Source organism: Numida meleagris, chromosome 6 (assembly GCF_002078875.1).
Source record: "Numida meleagris isolate 19003 breed g44 Domestic line chromosome 6, NumMel1.0, whole genome shotgun sequence".
Taxonomy (NCBI): Eukaryota; Metazoa; Chordata; class Aves; order Galliformes; family Numididae; genus Numida; species Numida meleagris.
Window position 1 is genome coordinate 12,033,967 of NC_034414.1, and position 26,530 is coordinate 12,060,496.

The following is a 26,530-nucleotide window of genomic DNA, read 5'->3' on the forward strand; positions in this document are numbered from 1 at the left end:
GGGTCAGTTAGAAAACAAAATCCCATCTTCAGATGACTTGCACCGTGCTGCATTCTGCAGCAGCATTATCCTTGGGGATGCCTCTGTATAAACAACTGTGGGCAGGTCTGAGGGATGAACAGCTTTTTGTTTTGTGATTTTTGAGCATGTGCCAAGATGCTCACAGACAGGGCTGTTTCACAGAATGACCAACCACACTTATTACTGAAGGTAAAATCACATACACCGAAAAGAAAATGAAAAATCTGTTTCGAATGATATGAACAAAACCAAGGAGGAACACAGCTCTTCATGTTTTAAAGGGAACTTTAGGCTAACACTATTTGCTTATACACATGCAGGAAGGAGAACTATACCTGCAGTTTAAAAGGCTGGCTTGAAAAACTTTTAGAAAAATTAAAACAGTAAAATATGACTGTATCTGAATTCAGTCTACTGTAGAATTTGAGAGACAGCTAGCACTAGTACCTTCATTCTGAACAAAGTTACTTATATGAAATGAAATTAAGTGCCTGGACATTTCTGAAAATTCCAACAGAAACATCTTTATAAAAATCTATTACTTCTTAGGCCTCAAAAATCACATCCGTATTGTCATTTCATGAAAACGAGACAACTCCTCATTGAGTACAGCAGGAAGAAATCCACTGTGAACAATCTTAATGAAGCCACTACCTCCTTTACATTATAAGATTCACATGAGAGTAATATATGTCTTGCTTAGGAACAAATGACATAACATTGAGCTAAGTATTTCTCATTTAGGTCCATCTTCTGATATTACTTCTTCCAAAAAAACAGCATCTCATACTACAAACTGCTCCCTGGAATTGGACTGGTATTTCTTAAAGTGAGATACTGCCCAGAAGAAATTAGCATGGGGTATGGTATTTTTTACCTAATGACCAGTCAAATTAGTACTATTTACCATCTGTTCAGAATGTAAATAATGTCTTCTCTATTTTTATAATCTCTAACTATATTATGATATATTCATGCCACACATGTTCTCAGCCTGCTTTCGAAAATGGGCAGTAATCTGAGCTAGATCTTCCAGGCATGCACTGCAATACAAATAACAAAATAAAATACAAAATGAGCCAGTGCTCCTATCTGATTAGCTAATTCCTATTCCAGTAACAAGTTACTACTTTTGAAAGTTTTGAAATAAACCATTTTATAGGAAACAAATAAAGTTGATACACTGTTAATCCTGTTTTAATAATAAGAGCGTGGAATCACAGAGGAGGGAAATGACTTATAGAAAGTTATCCATTAGAACAAGGGAAGGGCCAGGAATTGAACCCAGATTTCCTGAGCACAGAGTGACATGTCAGCAGGGTATGTCCTTCACATCCATAGCTACGACCTTGGAGGAAAGGAAGGGGACGGAAATTTGGAATGAAATTATCTAGGACTGTTCTGTAACATGAATGACTGAAGCCAAGCATTTGTTTCATCCCAAAGAAAGAATTGTAACAAGGATCTCAATGATTTGGGTGACACATTATTGCTTGAGCTAAGGCTACACAGCCTGGTGATTACTTGATAAGATCACTCTCCTTGCATCTGTGATAATATTGAACACACCCGGTCAAGCATTAATGTTTTCTTATCAAATGAAGGGAGCACACAGGTGTGCAGCCCATACTGACTACATCCCTCAATCTGAATACACCACTGCACATGATTGCAGCTCTGAAAGGTGACACGAAAAAATAATCAGTGCCAGCATTGCCAGCAGTTATGGTGCTAAGATTGTTTCAGCTGCAAACCCCTTTGTACTTGTTGGACAGATGGCCAAGCTAATGTGATAACAACAGAATTTTACCTTGTGATACTTTGACACATATAGAAGGTATGAAAACACATTCTGACCTTTATGCTGTTTAGAAGTATGTACTTTATAACAAGTGCTATTTAAAAACACAGCCTAGTCAGAACCATCGTGTCACCTGCTTTAGTTTAGTATCAGACATGCAGATTACTCTTCTTAATCATGTTATGTCATACAAAAAAAATTGCAGCCTTGCTGAAATGAAATTAGTCCACTCAATAAGGCTGCTCCTAGCTACACTCTGATTTTCTGTTTAGGAAAGTTTGCATTAAAGGATATTCTGCAACTTTGGCTCCTATTCTCGACTCCCTCCCAAGCCAAAAGGATCACCTTCCTCTGTTTCATTTTTCCCACCTATAAAATAGGGAACCCTATTCCTCCTCCCCTGTACTATCAAGGGATGTGCAGTTCTGAGCACTGAGACCAACTTAAGCACGAAGGTTAGATATAAATAATATCTTTACAGACACTCAAGGAATTTGTGAGAACAGTTTCACAAAATCAGTGCAGAAACCGTTAGGTAACAATAACCTTCTGTCAATCAGAGTGACTTAAAGTTGCATTGCTCTTTCTTTCTTCCCATTCAGTTGGAAATATAATTGTTTCTTTAGATTCTTCTGCAGTTTATCAAGCCTTACCTACAAATAATAGCAGGTTAGCTATGAACTGCATATCTCTCCGCAGTTTGTCAATATTTACTGACAAATAAGTGTATCCCTAAAGGCAAAGCGTAGTCTGTGTAACTAGGAAGTCTAGTAAATAGACTCATATAAATGAGCCAAAAATGTTCACGTACATTGGTCAGAATACGAACGAGAGATGGCAGCAATTATCAAAATATATATATATGAATTGCAATACGTTATACAATCTGCCAGTTAGTGTAAGGGTTAAAAGACCAAGCTCTGGCAGCACAGCTGTTGGACCGTAGCATTGTTTCCTCCTTTCATGGTCAAGGCAAAAGTTAGAAGTACAGACTAGGACAGTCTATATCTAGCTGTTGGAGCACAGCAGCTGTGCTGGGAAAGAAGGCCATGACTATCTTCCTCTTGACAAATCAAGCAATACACAAGCAGTATGCAATGGGGAACCATCCTGAGGTCACTGCCACTTATAAAAACATCCTGAATTTCTCATGCACTAAACCTATGCTACAGTGGAGCACATATCTAAAAGCACAGCCAAAGACCACTCCTGATGAGCTGTTATCTCTTTACAGCACTGTTCAAAGTCTCAGGCTCAGGCCTCAAAGTAGAAATGCCATTCTCCAGCAGCACAACATTTCAGCTGACCACTTCCAATTAAGAAGAATGATGTTGCTAACATTGCTGGAGTGCAGAATGCCCATCTATTCCGTGGTGGATAGGGATGGCAAGCCTGGATAGGGCTTTGAGCAACCTGGTCTAGAGGGAGGTGTCCCTGCCTATAGCAGGGGGTGGTTAGAACTAGATGTCATGGTTTTATGATTTTCGGTTATTGGTATTCCACATCATAACATCATGTAGTGAATGTACCTGGTTCTCAGAAGAGAAGGACTACTACAGTCCCCACAGTACTTTGCTTCTCTGTTACCATTTCCAGCCAGAGGGAAAAGATAAAAACTCGCAGATCACGAGACCTCGTCTCTTTTTCCGCCCGTCTTTCATCTTGGCAGCACCTCGCTCTCCAGCCGTCTTATCATCGGTAGTAGAGTAAGGCCTACCTTGATTTTGGGACATTCTCTCTCTGTATTGGATTTATCAGCTTAAATTGTAATTATATTGTATTATAGTGTGTTGTTTTGCATTCCGATATCTTACTTAGTAAATTAGTTTGTTTCTCCTCAGATTGTTGCCGCTGTTCTTTGCTCTCAGGGCCATCTCCTTACCCTTTTCCCCTTTTCCCTTTTCCCGGGGTGTGGGCCCGTGGGTCCCCCGTCCCATTCGTCATGGAACTGGGCTGAACGCCCGTAAACCGTTGACACTAGATGATCTTAAAGGTCCCTTCCAACCCTATGATGATGATGATTCTGTGATGATTCATTCTGGCTAGGGATTCTTTCTGATGTGCTCACCTGCCATTAGGGCAAGGTTTTTCCTCTCAACTGTACACCTACAGAATCCCTGACTCCACACATTCCCAGGACAGATTTTGGTCTTTTTGCGCATAGCTGTTCAACTCAAGTTTGATTTTTTAAATAGCACTACCTGCTCCAGGATACGTTGCCAGAGATCTTCTGCATCTCACCAAGTATGGCCAACAAGAGAGATGACTTACCACAGCCAACTTGTCCTACAATCATTGTCAGCTGACCTGTAAGAGAGGGGAGCATATAATGCTTCAGATTTTCCAAATGCTCATGGAACATCATCTTACTCTGTATACCTGATGTCATTTTGTACCTTGAGGGATTCGGATATCAATGTTGGACAATGCTGGAGGACCTTCAGGTGTCCAAGTGAAAAATCCATTTGTGATCTATACAAAGACAGAGCAAAATAATGAGAAAATCAGCTTTAGGACTGACTTCTTTTTTTCAACAAAGAGACACCTCTGTTGGTTTCATTACACTGAGTATCAGAACAGAGTTAGCTTTTTCTCAACACAGGAAACAGATTTTCAAGTGACGGATTTTCTAAAGGTCTGCATTCTCTTGTGCCACAATCTCTGAATTCAAGCAAGCACAACAGTAAGATAATTGCGGAAAATTCCTAAGGGGAAAACAAAGTTTCTTTTCAGGATTTTTTTTTGTTATTTCATGGGCACATGAAATAAGTGAAATGATTCCAACATGACTAAGTTTCATAGAGGGTCATGGTTTGCTCTCTGCAGAGCACTGAATGTCAGCCTAGACACACTGCAGCAGATACTGCAATTATACATTCCAAATTCTGAAGAGATCTGCAGAACTGTCCCCAGAAATGACATGTTGCTGCCTTTACATTTTTGATGTTGTTTCCTTTTATATTTCTGATACAATTCTCAGATAATCTAGGCTTTGTTAGATACAGGTGGTCTTTTCATTTAAAAAGACTAAAAGCAAGAAACAAATCTGTTCAGGACTCTTAACTGGAGATTTCCACTTAATACTGTGAAAAAATAGGAAAGTGGCGACAATTTTACAGCTCTGTAATTCTACAGAATTCTCTCACTTTTCAGGAGCACTGAATCTCTCAGAGCCTTCCAGCAATGTAAGGTACAACATTTTTGATTCAAGAAAAGACTGAAATGAGACACTTATACCCTACCCACAATTAAATTTTCACTGGAGAAAAAGCCTTGATGGCTCTATTATCTTGGGAAACAACCTGAAAAATGAGTAAAAAAAAAATACAGTGCTCCTCCTTCTAGATTAACAAAAACAGAGAGTCCTCTCTCAAAAAAATGCCCTCCCTTGAGCAATGAACTGCAGAAAGCACTTGCAGCAGAAGTTCCCTGACCCAAATGCAGCCTGTGACAATGATGACAGCAGATGGAGCCAAAGATTATGGATGGTCCTCACCTTCTATACAAGATCTTAAAATTGCTCCTCACAAGAGCTTACTGCTCTGCCCCACTCCTTTTTCATTAGTCTACGCTGATCTGATCTAATTATTCCCTCTCTCCCCACCCCTCATATTCCTGCACCAAAGCAGGATGTCAAGACAACAGCCTCCAAAAAAACCCTGAAAGCACTAACCAATTATTGTACTTAGTCCCATTAAACCAAAATTACTCATTCTCTTGTGACAGAAATGCAAATGTAACAGACAAGTTCCTAAATAAACAGTATCAACACTGTAACAACCATCAGGATTTTTATTAATTCTGGTCATTTCTACGGCTGATCAAGAGCATCAGTTTTCCAACTGGTATCAGCAATTTTAATTTTCCTTCAAAGAAGTGGGAAATTCTTGTAATGAAAAGAGGATGTTAAATATCACAAATAGAAATTTGCTCAGTGAAATTCAGAAGGACATACACAATTAATCACAATGTAAAGGTCAGTAGGCAATGGTTGAAATGGAAAGACATAAAAAAAAAAGGTGGAGGTTAATCTTTGGTAGAAGTACAAGCCACCTGACAGCTTCAAATCAAAGACTGGATCTTGAATTTGAAACTCTTATTGGAATACAAAAGCGACTATTCATGTGCTGTAGTAACAGTGTTATTACAGTGACCTTCATATCACCTTTACACAAAAATCATCCGCTTCTGTGATGTTAATTGGTCTTCTTGTGTGAGAGGTGTAATTGTTCCAGTCCTCCCTGGCAGGCCTCTTGCGGTTAACCACTTTGAGTGGCTGTGAAAAACCAGAAAGGCAGAAATAACAGTAATTGGTAGCAGCACCAGCAAAGCGTCCTAAGCACAAGCAAGCATGTTGCCACCTATACATTAGAGGGTGCTGAAATAAATTTTTACAATTGCAGTAATAAACAGCAGGAGATAGGAAAGCAAAAAATTTACTCTGGGTAGAAGTCACTCCAGTCACTTCACCTGCAATTAAACATTATTACTCACCACTGCCTGATATTTGCTCTGAGCATCTGCACTTCTTAGCTCTGGACATTTATCATGTTCTTCAATCTCATCACTTGACAGGAATTCACTCAGTTTCTGCACACTGAAAGGGAAAAACAGAATTACAGCTTGAACCAGAATGCAACGAGCACCCCTTCTTGTACTTCAATCACTGTCTGTTGTGTGGTTTGTTTTCATTTTGTTACAGGCCTACAAAAACATTCAGTGAGACATTACTGCACCAAAGCTGAGAAGATGTGCTTGATTGTTTTATAAGAGCTGTGACTTTTAAGTGGTTTCTGCAGAGGCTTCTCAGGTCTTTCCATTTCTGATGCCATCAGAGAGGTTACACAAGATTTTTTCAGGCGCTTGCTGTGATGGAGACTAGCCCCAACAGTAGCTGGTCCATGTACTGATGTAGAGTTTGTCATTTGTATTACTGAAGCGTTGCACAGACCGGTCTTCCAAATAAACACTACGACTCATGAAATCTGTACAGCATGAGCTGAAATCAACCACTCACAACGAAATATGAAGTGTATAAGGTAATGTGAAAAAAGGAGTATACTTCCAGAGAAGAGCATTCAATAGGTGACATATAGAAGAACACACAAACTTTTCCCAAGCAGTTTAACATTTAATTAGCTAAGATACAGGGTGCCTTTATTATGACATCTAACAGATCATAACATTATTTTGATCTCATTGCCTGACACTGTACAATTTATGTCTAACCTCCTCACAGAACAAGAAAATTCATTTTGAAAAGTTACAAGGATTGAACTCTGAACTTTATGTTAAAGGGGTTGGAAATAAGTTAATGATCAGTATCCAAAATTATAAGGTACAAGGCGGCCTTAAATTCTTGAAAATATATCTACAGAGGACAACTGAAATAACTGATTCTAATATTTAGCCTAAGGCTAATTGTACTGTAGTATAATGAGATGTGCCAACCTGTTAGTATGCAAATCTAATATATCAGCATTTATTTTGCATTCCTCTACTGGGGATTCTTTCTTCATAAGGAGATCTGGTTTCTTCTGAGAGCCTTGTGAGGTACTCTGATGGTGCCAAAACAGTGCTTGGACAAAAGCTTTACGAGATCGCCTAAGTCAGACTCCATTTAAAGTTAGCACAGTCCTGCAAGAAGGGATCATGCCCAGCTGGGAACTGCCTAGTGAATAAATGGTTCTATAGGTTTTCTATCAAACTACTCACTGGGATAACAGCAGCTATCTGAGGACTGAGAGATACAGTGGGTGGATTTGGGTGCAGCAGGTATTACAATCTAAGAGATTTAAGACAGGAAGAGGAAGTAACTGGGATGGGACAAGAGGAAAAATAAGTAATTCAGGCCTGATGCTAGACCACAGTTTCTTAATATGAGCATCTATTACCTCAGAGGATGAGATGAGAAGCCTGTCTCTAGATATTCACCTCTATTTGCACAAAGCACTAGAACACAGGGCTAGGAATGGCCTTGCCTCTTTTGTTCAATGAACCAGATGTTTAACAGAATATTTTAAATGTCCTTAAATGGACCAAAATGATGGCCTAGCCACCATCTACGTGGAACTGGGACTCAGCAGCAGGTCAATTCTTTACAGGCATACATTAACATTTGAGTGATTGCTCTGAAATTGAAAACAGCAGATACAAAAGACCCCTGCTTATCTGCATCACGATAAGGAAGGGAGGAAGAGAAGACAGAAAATATATCCTTGCAGCATGCACCCAAACAAGACCATGTCTTTATTAAGCCATTTGATAGTTTTGTTAGTGCTCCCCGCTCACTGGCTTTATATCAAGTTTGCTGTACTCTAAACACCAAGATTTTTCTCTGCAAGCAATCTGCCTAATGTTCTTCCTTACTTCTTTACTACTTCTAAGACAACAACTGAGGAAATACAGTGACAAACAGCTGTGAGCAAATCTTTTGTTAGAGGCATCAACTCATACTTCAGGGTGCCTCACCATTGTACACTCTTAAAGAATAAAAATAAATAAATTATCCTCTCTGCAGAGCTCCAACTGACACAGCAATTTCACCAGAATTCCAATATCTCCTCTGGGAACCTTATTTTTAAGCCCCACGCTAGAGATATTGATTAAAACATAGTTATTTGCACAGCTGACTGAAAAAGCAGTTTCATATTAAACTCGGTAAGATACATAATGCCACTCTTGCTACTTGACCTTTTCTGATAGAAAACTCTACACAGTTTCCTTGGTCCTTGAAGACTTCACATGTAAGAAATAAATCAATTGACTGTTTAAAACTTAAAGACTTTACAGCAGTTCCTCCTCTAACCCAGGAGCAAGCACCCTGGCCCCCTAACTTGGGAATTTTGCAGTAGCCTTATGTGGAACATAAGCTTTAAATCTCTTCTACCACTGCAGTGAATCACACAGTTGTTCCGAGTGTCAACAACAATCCATGATGATGTTTTGCAATTAGGCCAGTCTCTTTTTATCACATTACATATGTGCAAGCGCATTTGCGGAGATTCTTGTCTTTAAGAGCATCTGGCATTAGAGATTCTAGCCAATATTAACAAAGCAGTGACTGTGAAGTGCCCAAGATGCAAAGCCAGTAACACATTCTTAATATCACTTTACAGGCTTGTTCCACTTCTGGATCATCTTCTGCATCACTCAGCCAATTCCTTTCTGCCACTGCAGGACAAGCTGTCTTGTACACTTGCTAAACACAATTAGAATATCTGAGCCTAATGAAAGCTAAGTAATAGATTCATGAAGTTAATTACCTTTATCTGATCTTATTGATCAGCCACTTAATTAGCAGCAAGGTGTAACAGTAAGCATAGTTACAGCAAGTAAACACTAGTTGTGCTCAATTAGTACAAGCACAGCTTTCCAGCATTTGTTTTAACAAGATATTCAAGTAAGCGTGTGTTTGTATGGGCTGAAAATATCAGGCATTTGCTTCCAAGGAACTGCACTGACTGCTGGGGAATGCAGAAGACACATCCAGAGCAGCACCTGTAGCACTAGTGAGCAACACACTCTGTACCACTAAGGGAACCACTAAGATACAGACAGCCAGGAAGACAGGGTTCCTGTCAACTTTGTTGCACAATTTTAACTGGGGACTCCCGCCTGCACTGTAAATGGCAGGGCAATAGGCTGCAAACAAAAAGATAACTAAAAAAAAAAATCATTCATGAACAACTCTTGGTTAGCAGTTAATACTTGCTGACGCTAATCATTTTAGCACTGACATTGATTTAGTGGGGTTATTGGTGGTAGGTGGATGCTTGGACTGGATGATCTTGTAGGTCTTTTCCAACCTAATTCTATGATTCTATGATTGTGGCATTACCAGGCACAGAACTCCATGACAAAAAAAAAAAATCCTTCCACAGATCAAAATAAATGACCATTACCAGCATGAGTCTCCAAATATTTCACTGGCTACACTCTCAGCATGACATTTTGCCACAGCTCTAGTGGCTACCACTGTGCCTGCAAAACATTTCATGCCAGCTGCTGATGCTCTCAAATTTCACACTTGTTAGGGGAGTGGAGACAGCTGTGACTTCGTGCTGTCAGGGAATTTTTAAACAGTGAGGGCAATCTCACCTTCCTGCTGTAGTCTCTACCTCCAAAGTGGCAGAAAGACAATTAAGCTAGGACTGGTATCCACTATCTGTCCAAAACTTTAGGCAAGATTTTAGACAGCTATATTTGAGGTCACAAAGCAGCGTAATCAAGTAAGAAGCCTTTAAGTAGGGTAGAGTTACACAGAGTACGATGAGTATTAGGAGTTGGGTTTTTTGTTGTTGTTTCAAACACAAAGCTGTTGATATTCAAGGAAAACCTCCCAGTGAGCACCAGTTTTATTGACAAAAAGACTCAAGTACTGGTTATTATTCCAGGTTTTGAATGCTCATGCTAACGTGTTCATAAGAAAGTTAAAATTCATCCAGTCTAGAGTAGACATTCTGTCATTTGCTTACTCCCACACCTAATATTGCAATTTTTATGTCTGCAGTGTTATGTTTTGGTGCTGTTTGCTTGTTTTAAGCCCAGCTCTCTAGTAACAGGCCACCAACACGCAGAGTGGGTGGGAGAGCAAAGCCTAAGTGACACACACTGAAACACAAGTACTCCTGTGATCATCTTCTACATGCTTCATGTAGAAGGTGAGGGAGGAAGTCAGAGGAATCATTTGTGTGGCAGACAGAACCACACCTTCAGTAAGTTTTCACCTCCTTTCTTATGATCACATACGCGTCACATGTGGTACCGACACAGCTCAGCTCATTCTATACGATCAACTAATAACAGCAGACCACAAAACACTGCTTGTGACAATTGTACCAGTGAAGAACTTGGCCTGCATGCTACAGCCGAGGGCATTATGCAAGGCATAAGGTACGGAAGCAACTTACAGTGATCACTGATAAATAATCACAGTGTTATTTCTAAAATTACAATTGCAAAGTGAGCTATAGTCCAAGAGGTGGGAGCAAGCGTATTCATTTAACAGTTCTCACCTTACTAATGCTTTGACAGTGGATCTAACCACACTGGAGAGCAGGAACAATGGAGACACAAGAATGTGAAACAGGGAGATGGAAGCAAATGCCACAGACGGAGAGAAGTCTGCCTTTCTTGTCAGATGAGCATGGACTACAAATGTCTACAAAGATAGAGACATTATCATCAGTATTTAGTCATAAAGAAGGAAAATGCACAAAGACTTCAAATTCCACAAGCATTTCGTTTATTATCTCTTATTTAAGAACCATTACTTATATCCTCTTAACAGTTTGGAGGAGTGCTGCATACTCCTTGTTGCCCCTGGTCACAGATGCAAAGTGAACACTTTCCATTCTCTCCCAGTGGAATTGCAAATAGGTAGCAGGTTTGCATCTTTTCCTTCTTTTTCATCTCTACGTCACTGATACTTGAAAATGTGGTTGCAATTAACATAACTTAGAGAAGTCTATACTTACTATAAGTACAGCTGCAATTGGTATTGCTGCATTCATAAAGACTGTGAAGGAAAACATGTAGAAATGTTTAGACAATTTCCATTCAGACAAGGTAAATGTTAAAATACTACGAGCGGCATTATAATGTTTTTTTTTTTTAATGTTTGAAATAGGAAAATACACAATAATCTATACACAGAATTCTTCTAAATACCTTCAGTTTATTTCTCCAGTTACCAAAAAACTAATCTCTTCAGTTACACAGAACCCAGCAGTGCAATCTAGATGAGATGAGCAATCTATGGATTCTAAAGCATGCTCAGCTCACATACAGTTCAGGCACGGGACACCTGCAGGAAGACTGAGCTGGTCATGAGGTCTGGCAAGCAGCTTGAGTGCTTCACAGCGCAAGGAAGGGAGATCCAGCAGAGGCTGTGCAGGTCATACCACTGGGGCTGCCACGTAGGCTGGCTACTTCAGATGGGAATCTGCACGGGACCTCGTGTTTCCACACAAACGCTACAGAAAGTTGAACTATGTGATTTATGCCATTCGGTTAAGCATAATTACACCGGTTTTGTCAGGCTTCCTACTTTGATTATGAACATCCTCAGGAGATTGACCGAGGTTGTAGCAGTATCCAAGCTTGGTAGAGTTTTGATTTCAGCTGGGCCTAGAGTTACTAAAATGTAAACAATGAGCCTGTTCCCCCTTGTCCTGTAACAGTGTTTGTCTCAGTGCCCTGAATTCTCTTACTCTTACCTCTCTTGGATGGAGCAGGAATATGGGTTAGCAATGAGTAATAACTATCCACTCATGTTTTATGTTGAAATGCAAACTACCCTACAAGCACAGAGCGCTCTGGATCCCCAGAGAGAAAATCTGGTCTCGTAGGTCAATGAAAATCTCAATATCAATGGAATTCAGTGAGATCAAGATCTTGCCCTCTTACTCACTTGATCACTTCGCAGAGAAGTCAGTCAACCGCACATCTCTTGGGCAAATGTAATCAAATGATATTAACTAGACTGGAAGTTATTTTCCTAATTGTCTCCTTTATTAGCCTGGAAGGTATTAATACAGGTAGCTTGTAGCCTTTGAGTACTTCCTGCTGAAGTTTTCAATTCACTCATATCTCACAGATTATATGAATAGTGTTCTTCAGTATGACTAGACTGCCTGTTAGAGCTTCAACGCAAAGACATTTGCTATCATATGATAAACTGTATTGTGCAGGAGGGAAAAAAAAAGATAAACATCAACAAAGGCTTCCACCCGAATGTTATGTTATAAGAAAGAATATTACTGGCTTGAGCTAGCCTGTGAAATGCTTGTCCCTTAAAAGCTTTTCTCCAGGAAAGCTAATGCTATGAAGCTTTGATTTGACTTTCTTTTATAGGCATATTTCCTGTACAGGCAGAATTCTACTTAGAGAAATGGAACATCTGACTGAATAGAAAGTGAGGAGTATGAGATGAGAGCCTAAAGCAACCGAAACGATCTCAACAGAGAAATGGTAAACTCATTAACAGCTAATAATGCAGTAGTCCTTTAGCTGAACAGTGGATTAAGAATGAAGGAGAAGACTTACTGGATATGGAGGTATAAAGGGCAAAAGACTTGAGGCTAGTCATTTCTTTTTGTCTGGTTTCCTCCACACTGCTGTGAAAGATGTGTTCCCAAGCATAGAGTTTAAGGAGCTTAATGCCTCGAAGCATCTCATTTGTCTTCTTCAGTCTCTCATTGGAGTACTCCTGCAACATTGGCATACACATTTACTTCGAGAGTATAATCAAAGCATCTGGCCCTTAAACATAAGAACCACAAAAATTATATGCAGCCTCTTGTAATCAGTCAAGTATTCTCTACTATTTGCTATTTCTCTGGACACACACTGTTCTTTTGGGTATTTTGTTTTTCTTTGCAAAGGTGAGATTCCTACAGTGAATCTCACCTTGCAAAGGCGAGAGCTTGAATGAAAAGCCAATTAGTTTCTACTCCTAGTTCACATACCTCATACTGAAAATTTTACTCCTCTGAAAGCTTTCTGATTACTTGCAAGGCAGCCTCTCATGACTTCAACTGCCAAGCACATTGGCTGGATTTTCAACAGGCACTCTGAATATGTTCAGAGGAGATCAGAATGAGCAGACAAGCTACAGCTGGGCAGGCTGCTCTGCCAAATCACCACAAAGTGGAAACAATGGTGCCAGGCTTCAAAGCAGCCAGGCTGCATTAGCAAGAAGTTGTGATTCTGTAGGGAGCCCTTGACTCTGAGCAGGGCCACTTGGCTTTGGTGCTACAGTGCACTGGTAGTTACTCTGCTTCCAGTTTTCAGGCTAGCTCAATGATCTTTGTGCTGCACTTCACTGCACAGTACAGACAATCCAATCATGGCAAATTCTTCTCCCATCTGCAAGAATTTCTAGGTGATGCTGACTCTTCTTGGATGCGATAGGGATGAATGCTGTCTGCATTACTACAAAGGTAGCACTGTTGATGTAGTTACTGTTGATGCAGAGGCATTATTTTCCTCACAGGAAGGTGCACAAGTTTCTCATTACCCACAATTTGTGTCAGAAGAGATTTCAACAAGCAAATCCTGCTGTCCAGCATCATTACAGGTTCATAAGGCTTCCTTGGCATTGCAACACTTGTCAAACGTGGGAAAAATGTTCAGAGCAGGTGGACAAAGCAACTTTCTCAGCAGCAATACAAGCATTTCAGACAAGCGAGGAACCAAGGAACAACTCATGACTAAGCAGACCTCTAAGCTCCCTAGTTGAGGAACATGCTGTGGGAGCCAGGACCTTTAGTTAAATAAGTTACATCCATAGATCTCCTCATCTACAATGTATCTACGGCCTGAGGTTAAATACAGCTTTCCTACTTCCTTGGACAGATTGCTCTGCATGATTCATTTATTTGGGTATCATCTGGCTGCACAAGGTCATTTCAGTCAATGAACACTGATCATTTATATTTGCAAGATAGAAAGATCTTAATTTTTTTCTGTAAAGGAAAGACATACTGGCTGAAAAATACAAATCTCAAGACAAATTGCATCTTTACTGCTGAAGTTTGTCATTTTTTCACATTCTTGCATTTCGTATTTTTGAACATTGCATGGTGTTTGAGAATCAGTTTTTGGTTAATTTCACACCATTAGCTTTGTAATTCTAAACACAGGCTAATGCATAAAGACCAGAGGTGATATTAATAGCATACGCAAGTGTGAAGATGCTTACCAATGTGCTTCTCTGGGCCTGTGAGAGTTTTGTTGCTACAAAGTACTGAACAGGTGCAAGTACTATGATTACTGCTGCTCCAATCAAGGCACTGATTCCTAGAAGGTAGTAGAGGAGAAGAACTCCAACAATTATCTATCAGGAGAAAAGAAAGTGAGTGAAAGACTTGGGCTGACTTCACTTCGGGTGCGTACCACAATAATCAGTCACTGGATAACCAGGCAGCACACTTAAAACCACCACCACTGCAGCCAGTCCTACCCCCAAATGTCCTACACTCTGCATCACTGTCACCGCAGCATGGTTTGATCAGTCAAAATATTCTGTCAGAAGATCAAATATGCCTAGAGTATTCCTCCCCAGCTTGTGGATTCTGTGACTTTCATCACAAACTGCAAGACAACTAGAAAACTCTAGGCAGCTATGTACTTTTATTTTTCATGGACTTTCCATGATGAATAGTTAAAAAAAGATGTATAGATTTGTGTATCGTTTATAACAGCCCCCACTAACAGCTATTTAAAATAATTTTATTTAAAAATAAGAATATTAAAAAGATACTTTTAAATGAAATATAATCTTTAAAATGCTTCTAAGTAATACATCAAGCTATTCCCTTCACATTTACTATTAAATATTCTTAATTGACTGGATGACATAGCATCCTTCTTTGACATCTAAGCCTTTTTACACCAAGGGAAGAATCTACCTTTTCCAATATGATTGGAACACATCAATCTACAACACATGAGAATTCTACAAAGAAGGAATAGTTCTTCGCTTGCTATAGAAACCAATATGCAATACCATTAAAATGCAACTTATATATTTTAAATGTTAACTGTCCTCAATGTTCATGACATTATTGCTGTGGAGTACCCAAAAAAGTAACATCACAGTCATATTAGTCAGAATCTCCGATTCCAGTAAGCACCAACAAACTTCACGTGAATTGTCTTAAGGATGCATAGTACCAGACAAGCAATGAATGTTAAAAAAAGGTTAGAGAAAAAAAGTTCCCTTTGGATAAATAAGAATTTAGAGAACAAGCCAGAGTCTTGCTCTCTGAAAAGAGAGGCACAAGCTGCTCATGTTAATTACCACTATTCTAATGTCTGACTCCTGAATGATCAAAAGCATTGACACTATTATTTAAAATATGGTAATAGCTAATAAATTAGTCGGTTCACAAGACACAGTAATGGAAATTTAATTGAATACATCATTATCTTTAATTAAAAATAATAATTTGGAAGTTTCCTTAAAGCATTATCTATGACTCCTACTACATTTGCATACTCATATGCATATAAACACTATTTTCGATCATTCCAAAGTTCAGTAGTCATAAGCTGATCATCTCCCCTATATGTTCACGTGAAATGGGTGCTTCCATGAAGAAAAACAGCGTACATATTTCACCCACTTTCGTATCAACACTTTCATGAATTCAAGGCTCACAGAGGGAAAATAAGTTTTTTTTTTTTTTTAGCAATCTTTTGATGCCTACCTGCAGATGAACTAAATGCGAACCTTAAAATGAATCGCAGTATTTAATTAGGAAATACTCTGCATCACAGAAGTTTTTTCTATTATACATACTGTACAAATCTAGTAAGAGTAATGGTTAAATGCTAATTTAAAAATGTTTTTGTGATGAGTGATCGAGCAATCTGCTTCTAAAGTGTAGAGGGGGATTTAATGAGTGTACGAAACCAACAAACACATGCAAGGACCCCATCAGACAGTCCTGGCAGAGCTCCCCTCCAGAACATGAACTGTCTTTAGAGGTCAAGATACTAATTTGCAACTGATTCTCCATGGGCAGACAACTAGGCTCTCAAATTACAGGAAAGCATTGAACAGCATACAGTCAACAGACACTCAGAAATACTAAGTCTACAAGGAAGAGTGACTTCTTGATTTACTGCTAGCCCATTACTGGTTGACCATCAAGGTTACTGTGGGACACACTAGTTCTAGAAACAGAAGCTCAGTTTCTCACAAACAAGGGAAAGCAACTCTAGCTACTGGATCCAGAGGGAGTTGTTAGCTCCTGATTTTACTTTTTCTCTAACTCGACCACTGAAAGGCTCAATCTTTGCAGTGAAAATTACACATTTTCAATAGATTAAACATGACCACAGTTAAATTATCTCTTTTATATTAAAAAGGTTTTCCCATAGGACAATATCATGTGTGGAACAAAAATATTTTTTCAATAGAAATACACGGATAGAAGTATCTGAAAAGTACTGAAATCTGTAAACATTAATGCAAGTGCTTCTGGATTTGTCATACCCACACTACAAGGCTTAGAATCAACAGTAAGTGGTAACATTTGAACTGCTAGAGGACAGTATCTGTCAGATGGGAAGGTTCTCATTAGTATTTCTGAGAAAGTAACAATCGTGTTTTTTAACAATCGTGTCGTGTAACATTTGCTTACCTTTCATCAACATCCCAAAGCTCTTACCTGCCAGAGGTACACACCACGAACAACAAACTTGGTGATACCCCCGGTTACTTTCAAAAATAAAAGAAATCCACAGTCCAGTGACTGTTGTATTCAAAACAGCAAACACTTTCAAGCAGAAATTGCTTTGTGGCCAGTTTTAAAAGAGACAAGTTAACATTTCACTAGTACTGTAAATCATCTCTGCCACTAAACCGAAGATATGAGAATACAGGATTTTTATTTTATTTTATTTTTTTTAAGTAATCACAATGGAATCAAACACGAGCGCTTATAAAATGGAAGGGGAAAAAGCCTTTACAGGGGGCTCCTTTTGCTCCCAGGGTTTGAGTCAAACCTAGTGAGGGCCTCTTTCAAGTAACAAGCATCTTTAAGCCTCTTTTCATTGATTTCAGAGGCTCTCAAACAGCACCTTCAGGCAACGGTAAAGCTCCTGCTGACTCCAGTCACCGAAAAGATGGGACTTAAATTATCTGGACTGTACAGAAAATCTGACTTGTTATGAACAAGTAGGTTTTCTAGTCAAGGATAATTAAAAAATTCACTCCAGATGTTGAAATACTGATTGTTTGGTTAAGAGCTATAAAACAATCAAAAATCCATTTTAAATTATAATGAAGCTTGTTCAACTTCTTATTTACCATCTCTCAAGCATCCAGTAATTACTTTCACTGCCTCATAAAACATGGTACTGAATGAATGCTGCAGAAACATGTGTTGGAGAGAACTTTGCAACCAACATGACTTACCACTTGGTATTTTGCAATGCATATCCCACCCACCAAAAAAAAAAAAAAAAAAAAAAAGGTGTGCTTTGACACTAACTGTTCTGATCTACTGAAGAGTTTCAGGGTAAATTTTAATGCAAACATTACTATATTTTCAGAAAACAGTCAGGAAATCTTCATGACTCTGACACGCTACAGAATATGCAATGGAAAATTTTAAGCTTCTGTGGAGCAGATCAGAAAACTTGGTCTATACCCTGATGCAGTTAATCTTGCACAAGGAAGAGGTAAATACATTTATACTGTATAAATGTAGAAACGCTTTGACTTGTAAAATTACGACTATAGTCTCTCTGAATCTTTTACTGCAACGTGTATGAACATATAGATATATAGCTCATACATATGTAGAGTGAATGCAAACGGTAGACCACAAAAAAAGTTAAGAAGTCATCAGTTAGGTAAGTTGCTGTTTACACTTGAATGTGTTCACTATCCTGACTTGAGGCCTTACACAATTCTCGTAAGAGTTAGCAAGAGTTTTTACCAGAGATTCAGGCAGATTTATCCTTCCTGCAGGTCCTATTTCAGTCTCAGAAACAATCTGTCCCTCACCACCACAGAGATACCAGAAGGCATAGTGTAACATATTAGGTTTCAAAAACACTTCTCCAGGTCAGAGAATCAATCTGGCTTAGCATGCAATCAGAACTCTGTTTCTGCCCTACCCTCATTACTAACATAAACCCAACCACACGGCCATGCAGTGAGACAAGCCATTTCACAGACTCAAAGAAATGCTACTTCACTGAAAAATGACTATCAGCTTAGTTTTTCAAGCTTAAGCACCAAGATGAAGATCCTAATAAAATCTTAAATATCTAGTCACAGATATGGATTATGGTACATATAACATCTATAGATATTAATAGCTTGAAGACTTTTTTCAAGTTTCAATTTCAAATTCATAAGCAAACAATCATTACAAATCGATGTACATTAATAACTAAAAGACATGCTTGGTCTCCTTACCTGTACTGGCATAGCCCAAAGGTTAGGGCAGAGGAAAAAGAACCACATCAACTGGTTTGTGTCTATGGCAACCAAGTTACAGATCTGGCCTGCAGTCATTTCCCCCATAGACATGTTAGAAGTTGAAAGTTGCATAATCTTATTGTATATTTTTGTCTGGAAGATGGAGGAAGTATTGTTAGTATAAAGAAATAAAACAAGATTTCTAATTCCAATTAAAACACAGACACCATCCAGCACGTCAAGGGAAGCCCAAATCCCTAGGAACTTGAATGAAAATAGTTACGTTGTGCCTTTTGTGTTATGATTAAAAATTTTAAGCTACTCTCCTATTGCTCGCCCACAGGAAGCACAGTGCACACTTAGGTACATAATGGTTGTCTAACTACTCCCTTTTTACATCCTAGAGGATCAGTAAGAGAATGAAACTGTATTCCTGGTCTAAAGCTGAGAATATTATTACATTTTGGCTAGAAAAACTAGTCCCATAGCGAACATTAATTCACAGGCAAATAATGGAACAGGTCTGATTCTGTAGTGAATGAGTTACCTTAGTACAGAACCAGGCACCACATATAAAAATAACTCACTACACAATAATGAAAGGGTACTTTTACCAGCTTGTTTGCTAAAAGGCTGCACAATCATGCTTTACAGTCATGAGATTTCACTGATAGAAGGCACCTTGACTCAGTAAACGTCTTCTGATCGAGTGCCAACTATCCATCATTCAGTATGAAGTTGTATTGGGCATGTGGAACAGGTGCAGATTTATACAGGGGAATAAAGAGATAAAAGCTGTAAAGTAATTGAAAAATTACAGAAAAAAAGCATTTGTCATTAAATACTGGCAGGGAGACTGCCACTAACATTAATTACGCTGCTTCAAATGACATCTAGAATTTTCCAGTCTGAATGGTATGACTGCTGGCATTATTTGAGCTTCTGTGTAGTACCCAAGTGCACAGAATGAATTTTCTTAAACAACATTCAAGGGAACGTAACATTATTTTCTTGCAGTTCCCCTTTTACCATTTTCTAGTTGCTGCAGTCCACATATTTTTCAGTCAGTCGTAGTGACTCTGCTTAATATGTTTTGTGCCTTGTATATTTTAAGTCAAGTTTTTATTTCTTTAAGTAATTTTTACTTCACTCTAATAAGAGAAAACCAATGGGTGAAATCCAGAAGTCTGGCAGCTGACAACTGCTTCCAAGTACATGATCAAAAGAGGATTAAATAATTATGCTGCTACTGAAAGCATCCACCTATATAAAGACTCTCAGAGGGTCCATGAAGTTCAGTGGATAAACACTGTAACTTGGTTGGCTTCCAAGATGTCAAAGGAGAGATATCAGCCAGTGCAATTGGAAGTATCACATCGCAATATAGCTCCTAATTCTCTCACTTACTCTTCTTTCAGGCACAGATTTTTGTATACTACATAAAACACTGATTTGCTGTTCACAGCTACTCAGTAATTAAGGCCTCCATTTTACTGATCTTAAGTTCAGTAATTACAGACTTCGCAGCGCCTAGTCACTCAGTGGCACAACCCGTGGTACTCCATGCATTGTAAATATAACCTATGCCTATGTCCAAAGTATATTTATATGTATACTTCCAAATATAATGGATGGTTATTAAAAATACCATAAGAAATAGAGTAAAAAGAGAATCTCTGTGGAAATTTAAGCTATCTTTAATGGCAATAGTTTAATGGCAAAAGTAATTCAGTTTATTTCAGGAGAGAACTCTTTCAGTTGCTATAACTGATCTGAACTACTACAGTTATATATTTACAAACACATGTACGATTGCATGAAAACAGGTTAACTGATATATTGGCTACCTGTATTGCACCTCTCAAGTTGATTCCCGTTTCAATAGCAACATAGTATGATGCTTGGAGAAATGTCCTTTGCAACAGGAGGGCAAAAAATAAGAGTACAGCCAAAACATACGCATTGGACAGGAACTCTTGAGACGAAATAAAGAAAACACCAAGAATTTTAGTCTAAAAAAAAAAAAGTTAAAAGATTAGAAATTAGGCGCAATTGCCATGTAATTATCAGTTTTGCATAATTAATAAGCAGATAACCACAGTTTATTACTTTGAAAGCGCTTCCAACATGATCTGAAACCTCACCGTTTAACAGTTCAAGGAGACAGTCATATCATTTGCCAACTCAGTAAGTTCTATTTAAATGCAAAGTGACATTTACAGGATTTCTGATGTCCTTCCAAAATTCTAGGACATTTTGAGTAACACAGTATCATCATTTGCTAAAGAAACGCCCTGCCCATTGTCAGAAAGGACTAGTTAACACCCTTCAGAAAAACTTGTCTCCTTATTTTGACATCTAAGGTTACCAAATGCTAAACTGACCTTCTCCACTTGCTGTAAAACACATCCTTCCAACTCCTGGAAATACGCACGTTATTTCCGTTTGTGGCATTTAACAGGTTTGCTCGGCACTTATTTTATTTGTGGTCACTAGCTCCTAGGAAGTTTGTGAGATCACTGGAGTGCATTTTGAAGCACATCTACAGTTCACTGGGAAAACAGTGCATTTATTTGACATGTTCAGTGCCACAACTAGCTCAGAGTCTGGCTCACCTTGAGAATCTTCTGAAACTAGAATGCCTCTGCCTTCCTCTTCATCCTTTTGGTTCCTTGAAAATGTTGATTGTTGGCTTAAGCTGCCATTAAAGGCAAAAGGAGGAAGACGTCTCTTTCTACTTCCTCCCAGGAGGCTTCTTTGTCATTTGCACTCCTGCTGTACTCCTCACTGAGCACATTTCTAGTCTAGATAGTTCATGCGCTGATAAAGCTTTTAAGACTGCTGCAACACTTAATAAACCACATTTCATAAACACTCATAGACTGTACATTTTATTACATCTGATTTGTGTCTTGCAGTTAACTCTTTGTAGAAATCCCATATGACAAATTAATACAGAGGCTAAACCTAGTTTTGAAGTTGTGGTTTTGCAAGATGATGTCAAGCCAGCTGAAAGAGGAGTGCACTTCTCTCTACCCTTAATTGCAACCACGCTGCTCCAAGCTGCACGCTTCTGTACCTTACTGTGTGCTAGTCTGGGATCTTATGGGATCTCTCACTGAGCCAGTTCAAATCACTAGCGAGAAAAGCAGCCCAGGAAAAATAATCTGCTAGCTCCCTTTTAATTTGATGGGTTGAGTCAGACCACAAAACGGGCTGATGGGTGCCAGAATAAAATCAAAGGAGGGAAAGGGAGCAGGGTCAACAAGAAACGTGGAAGGAGGGGCGAGGCCTTTTAGCTATGGCAACCCAACAGGCCACTACATTTGCCAGAGGAAGCAGAGCTTTAGGGTACTTCTTCCGCCTCTTCTCACTCCATCTTTTAACAGCCATAATGGCTCCTGCCATTACTGTAATAAGCACGCTATCTATCCTCCTGCCACCAGTATGGTAATTTATAGTCTTAAAAACAGAGATATCTATGCTTGCCTTTGCAATAAGTAAACCAGATAACAAACAAAATAGCTTTTGAAAAGATCCTTTGTATTACTCTCTGAGAAGAGCACACATAAGAACACATCCAGGACAAGCTTCCTGACACAGTGCCTTCTACCTCACAGAAGAATACTCCTTCTCATGAGAGGAAACTAGTCTGATCCATGCACGCAACAGCTTAAACATCTCATGAAGTGTCCTGGAGGTCATCTATCAACAGCAAGGAGTCATCCCACATGAACATCTGATCATTTAAAAATGAATTGCGGTTGGCTCTTCAAACACTAGCCAACATAAACAGCTGTCAAAGCACTTTTGTCTGCTATGCAGTACAGATGTGTATGGATTTCTTATGCTCACTCCCTTTTCCCGGATACGTGTTTTTTGTTACAAGCTACTAAGATTCAAACCAACACTGGACACAAAGCTAGTAATTATGATTCTGTTTCTGTAAGACTTTGTTGACACAAATGCTCCTTATTCACATGAGGAGGCTTCTTCATGGCCATATCCTTTTAAGCAAGTGTACAGTGCAGTATCTTACAAGAACACGGAAAATTTCCTTCAACGTTACTTGAAAGCACCAAATTACATACTCTGAAAACAGGGAATAAAAACAATTTCATTCAATAACTTATTTCCAGTTCAGCCAGACGCTTTGACTTCAACCAGTTTTGAATGTACATAAACTCTTCTGCAATCTGTGGGACCACCGAACTAAAAATAAGGCATTAGCACTCAGAAAAGCCTACCGAGAAAGTATTCAAACACATGGGATCTTCCAATTCAAATAAAATACAGGCAATTGCTGGATGTGCTTGTTTTCTTCAATCTGTTTCAGATGTAAAACTTTCTGAACAATTACAGTACGTGTCAATAATTATGTTCAGATAGAGACATTTAATTACGGATTTAGTTATTTGTGACTTTAATAGATTTTAAGCCATAAATGACTGTCAGTTCTACAGTAATTCAAACAGGAAATAGCAGCATTATATACTACAAAAGGTCTGCAGTGCAGTAAGAGTAGCTCTTCCAGATTATAAATAATCTTACAAGTTCAGCTCTTCAAACCATGTTAACTTGCCTTTGAACCCTGCAAGATGCGAATGTGAACATAAGTTATTCATGCTGTAACTCTGAAAAATAAGACAACCTAGGTCTCAACACTTAGCCTGGAAGCTTTAGAAAATGTACCATGCCTGGAATATTGTGCGTGTAACTAAGTCTTCTCCTGTGTTACCCGTAAAGCCTTGACAGAGGAAAAAGAGAAGAGAAATTGATAAATTGGCCAAGTCCACGGCCAATTATATGCTTCCAATTTATTTTCACACTTTTTAATATCTATGCTCCTAAGCATCAGGCACATGTAAGGCAGACAAACTGTACCGACTGCTTAACTGCCCAGGAGCCACCTGTTATTTCCTGTGCACTGTATATATTCTCACAATATAATACAACTGCAGAAGTCAGTAGTTTCAGTGAAGAAAGAAAAAAATACATTTGGGATAAACCCAGCATCATTGACATTTGTTACGTAAACGTGCAACGTGTCCTCAGGTGTATCTTAACTTGTAGCTGTGAGAATATTTCCTCTGAAATAATTCACAGGCCATCTATAATTTTAGCAGTTCTTCCCCGTGATTTCTTTTTAACTGAACACAGGCTCACCCAGGGAGAAAGTCACATACGACATAACAACATACATGTCTGCAATACTGAAAGATTATGACTGTCAAAGACATCCTTTCTCTTTACTGTCATGTTAGTGTTATCACAGCCACAAAGGTTGCAGATTGCAGTGTATTATACCAAAGGCAGCGACAAAAGCAGCATAATTTTAATGCTGACCTACATACACATCTGGCGAGTACTGATAATTACTGCAGCTAATACTACCTTTTATTTTTTTTAGATATATATATTTTTTACACAAACACATTTGGAGAAATCACACTTTCCTAGCAAAAAGATTTTGACGTAGAGTTGATTCAAATTAAAACAGTAGATAATAGATAAGCAGGGAGGAAAAGGGAAATGAAAGTTCTCATTTTTTATTCCAGTACACAACTTGAGAGAAAAGGAGGATGTACACATACATAGATATAAACATCACACACACAGAGACATCACACACAGAGACATCTTTCACCAAGATATCCACAAAGCCTCACATGCATCATCAGGCCATGATGGTTTACAGCCACTGAGCACCTACATGACTAAACTACAGTCAGTGTCTAAGCACACTTGCCAGCCTCTGGGAAGTGTAAGGAAATAACTGAACAACTCCTGAACCTTTTGAATGTATGGCAAATAACTGAGAAGTTGATAGAATTAATTAGATATTTTGTCCTCAAAAAATGGTTTTGGAGACATTTGGTATCCCACCTCCCTGATAACTTCAGGATAATATAATTTCTGAAGTACTAGCAGGCACTGGCCAGTATAAAGCTGAGCAAAAGGCTGCTATTCCAAATATTTACAGGCCCTTGAGGAAAGCAATCTTAAGTGTCAATACTGAGCCTTTTCTTACACTGAGTCCTATGCCTTCTACATCTTATCAAATAATGATTCTGTAGATCTGATGTATCATTTGAATATATTATGTCAACAAATATTCCTAACAGTAGAAACACCAATCCTAACGCAAAATATGAAGGTTACTGTTCTGACAGTCTCTTCTTCGGTGTGAAGTGCTGAACACTCAGACAAATTCATGTCATGAGAATGTTCCAGGGGTGGCCATAAATATTGATACTGAAGTTATAAATAAACATGAAGAACGTGACAGAATTTAAGATGTTGTCGTGTCTAACTGTGGCACAAACTAAAGCAGTTAATACCGCCCGTGACACGCACGTGATCTCAGAGCTCCAGCTCCCTGGCAGTTTTCATTTGTCACAAAGGACCTGAAGAACAGAGCAAATATATCTTAAGATTTATCTCTTTGCCTTCAGCTTCAAAGACAGACCTTCTGTTTGAAAGTTACAAGTTCGCCACAACACCTCCCCAGTCTAAACTACTTCAAGTGAAGAAAAGTCACTTTAAGGGATGGCCAAGCAGACACTCCCCACTGCACTCACAGCTTACTTGGCTTGGCTGATTCTGTCCAACTGTATGGAAATTCTGTCCAAATCCGTCAAATGCAGCAGCACATCAGACAGAAGCAACGATTTCCCATAGCTTTACTTTTATAAGACGCTGTTTTAAAAAGGTTTATTTCCTCTAGCTATGAAGCTCTCATGAGCAAATAATTTAAAAGGCAAGGTTCTACTTGTTCATTCCTTACAAGAGGGATATAATATTCCTAGATGTAGAGCGGGTGTAGTTTCTCCAGACTAGATCCAGCTGACTAGAAATGTGCATATATATATATATGTGAGTTTTCCCTGAACACACCAGTCTATTTACGAATAGTTCAAATAGAAAACCTCAGTACATTTTACAAAGGTAGTTCATCTAATTCTGAAAAAGCAGTTTTCAGTTAGAAAAGTAATTAGCCTCTTAACAGAAAAACAATACCATAAAATCAGGCTGAAACAGAAGAAGCAGCCTCAGTGGAGCCTTTTAATCAAAGGTAAAATGAACTCTTAATGGTCACACATGGACTATCACCGTCAGTGAACACTGCTGCTATGCAACCCCCAAATGGTATACATTACAACCACGAGGCTACCACTTAGCCGGACACGGTGAGAACATCAAGGCTGGATGACACTCCGCTAGGAGCCTATCTACCAGACTTGAGCATTTTAATAGGGGAGTGACAATAGGCTGACATTTCAATGGGAAAATTAAACAGGATAACCTGTAAACAGCTATTTGGTATAATTTCAGCTGAGACATTAAGTGTTCCAAACAAATTACCAAGAAGCGCCTCCAAAGCTTGCATACTACTTTGCCACAACATATCCTCTATAGCCTTCGTTTTTTAATTTCCTGCTTTGACTGGTTTTCATTGGATCTACTTGGCATACAAAACTCTCCAAATATTAGGACAAAGATTGCAACATGTATAAATAATTCATTCCTGCTTGAGGCTTTTGTTTTTTTTTTCTGAAATGCGTTCAATGTATTTCAATATTTACAATGGACCTAATCCAAAGCCTACTTGAGTGAATGAGTATATTTCCATCAGTGTCAACAGACTTCAGAAATCAATCTTTTACCAAACAATAAACGAGCTGCAAAAAAAAAAAAAAAGGTGATATTTCTCATAAAAATGGAGGCTGAGTAATCCTACTTTATGAAAAAACACCTCCTGA

At 38.7% G+C, this 26,530-nt stretch overlaps 1 protein-coding gene across 2 annotated transcripts in view; it reads right to left on the reverse strand.

Moving 5' to 3' along the window:
• Window positions 1-26,530, reverse strand: part of ABCC8 (ATP binding cassette subfamily C member 8) — a 69,148-nt gene that overhangs the window by 30,325 nt on the left and 12,293 nt on the right. For both annotated transcript variants that reach the window (XR_002440466.1, XM_021402930.1), the window contains exons 7-16: window positions 20,615-20,779; window positions 18,765-18,920; window positions 14,529-14,663; window positions 12,872-13,034; window positions 11,302-11,342; window positions 10,840-10,985; window positions 6,317-6,419; window positions 5,988-6,098; window positions 4,219-4,294; window positions 4,024-4,129 (exon numbers count right to left, since the gene is read on the reverse strand). Coding sequence is in view for 1 of the 2 variants with exons in the window: in XM_021402930.1 (XP_021258605.1) it covers window positions 4,024-4,129; window positions 4,219-4,294; window positions 5,988-6,098; window positions 6,317-6,419; window positions 10,840-10,985; window positions 11,302-11,342; window positions 12,872-13,034; window positions 14,529-14,663; window positions 18,765-18,920; window positions 20,615-20,779 (1,202 nt within the window). In the remaining variant the exon portion in view is untranslated. The remainder of the gene's footprint in view (window positions 1-4,023; window positions 4,130-4,218; window positions 4,295-5,987; window positions 6,099-6,316; window positions 6,420-10,839; window positions 10,986-11,301; window positions 11,343-12,871; window positions 13,035-14,528; window positions 14,664-18,764; window positions 18,921-20,614; window positions 20,780-26,530) is intronic.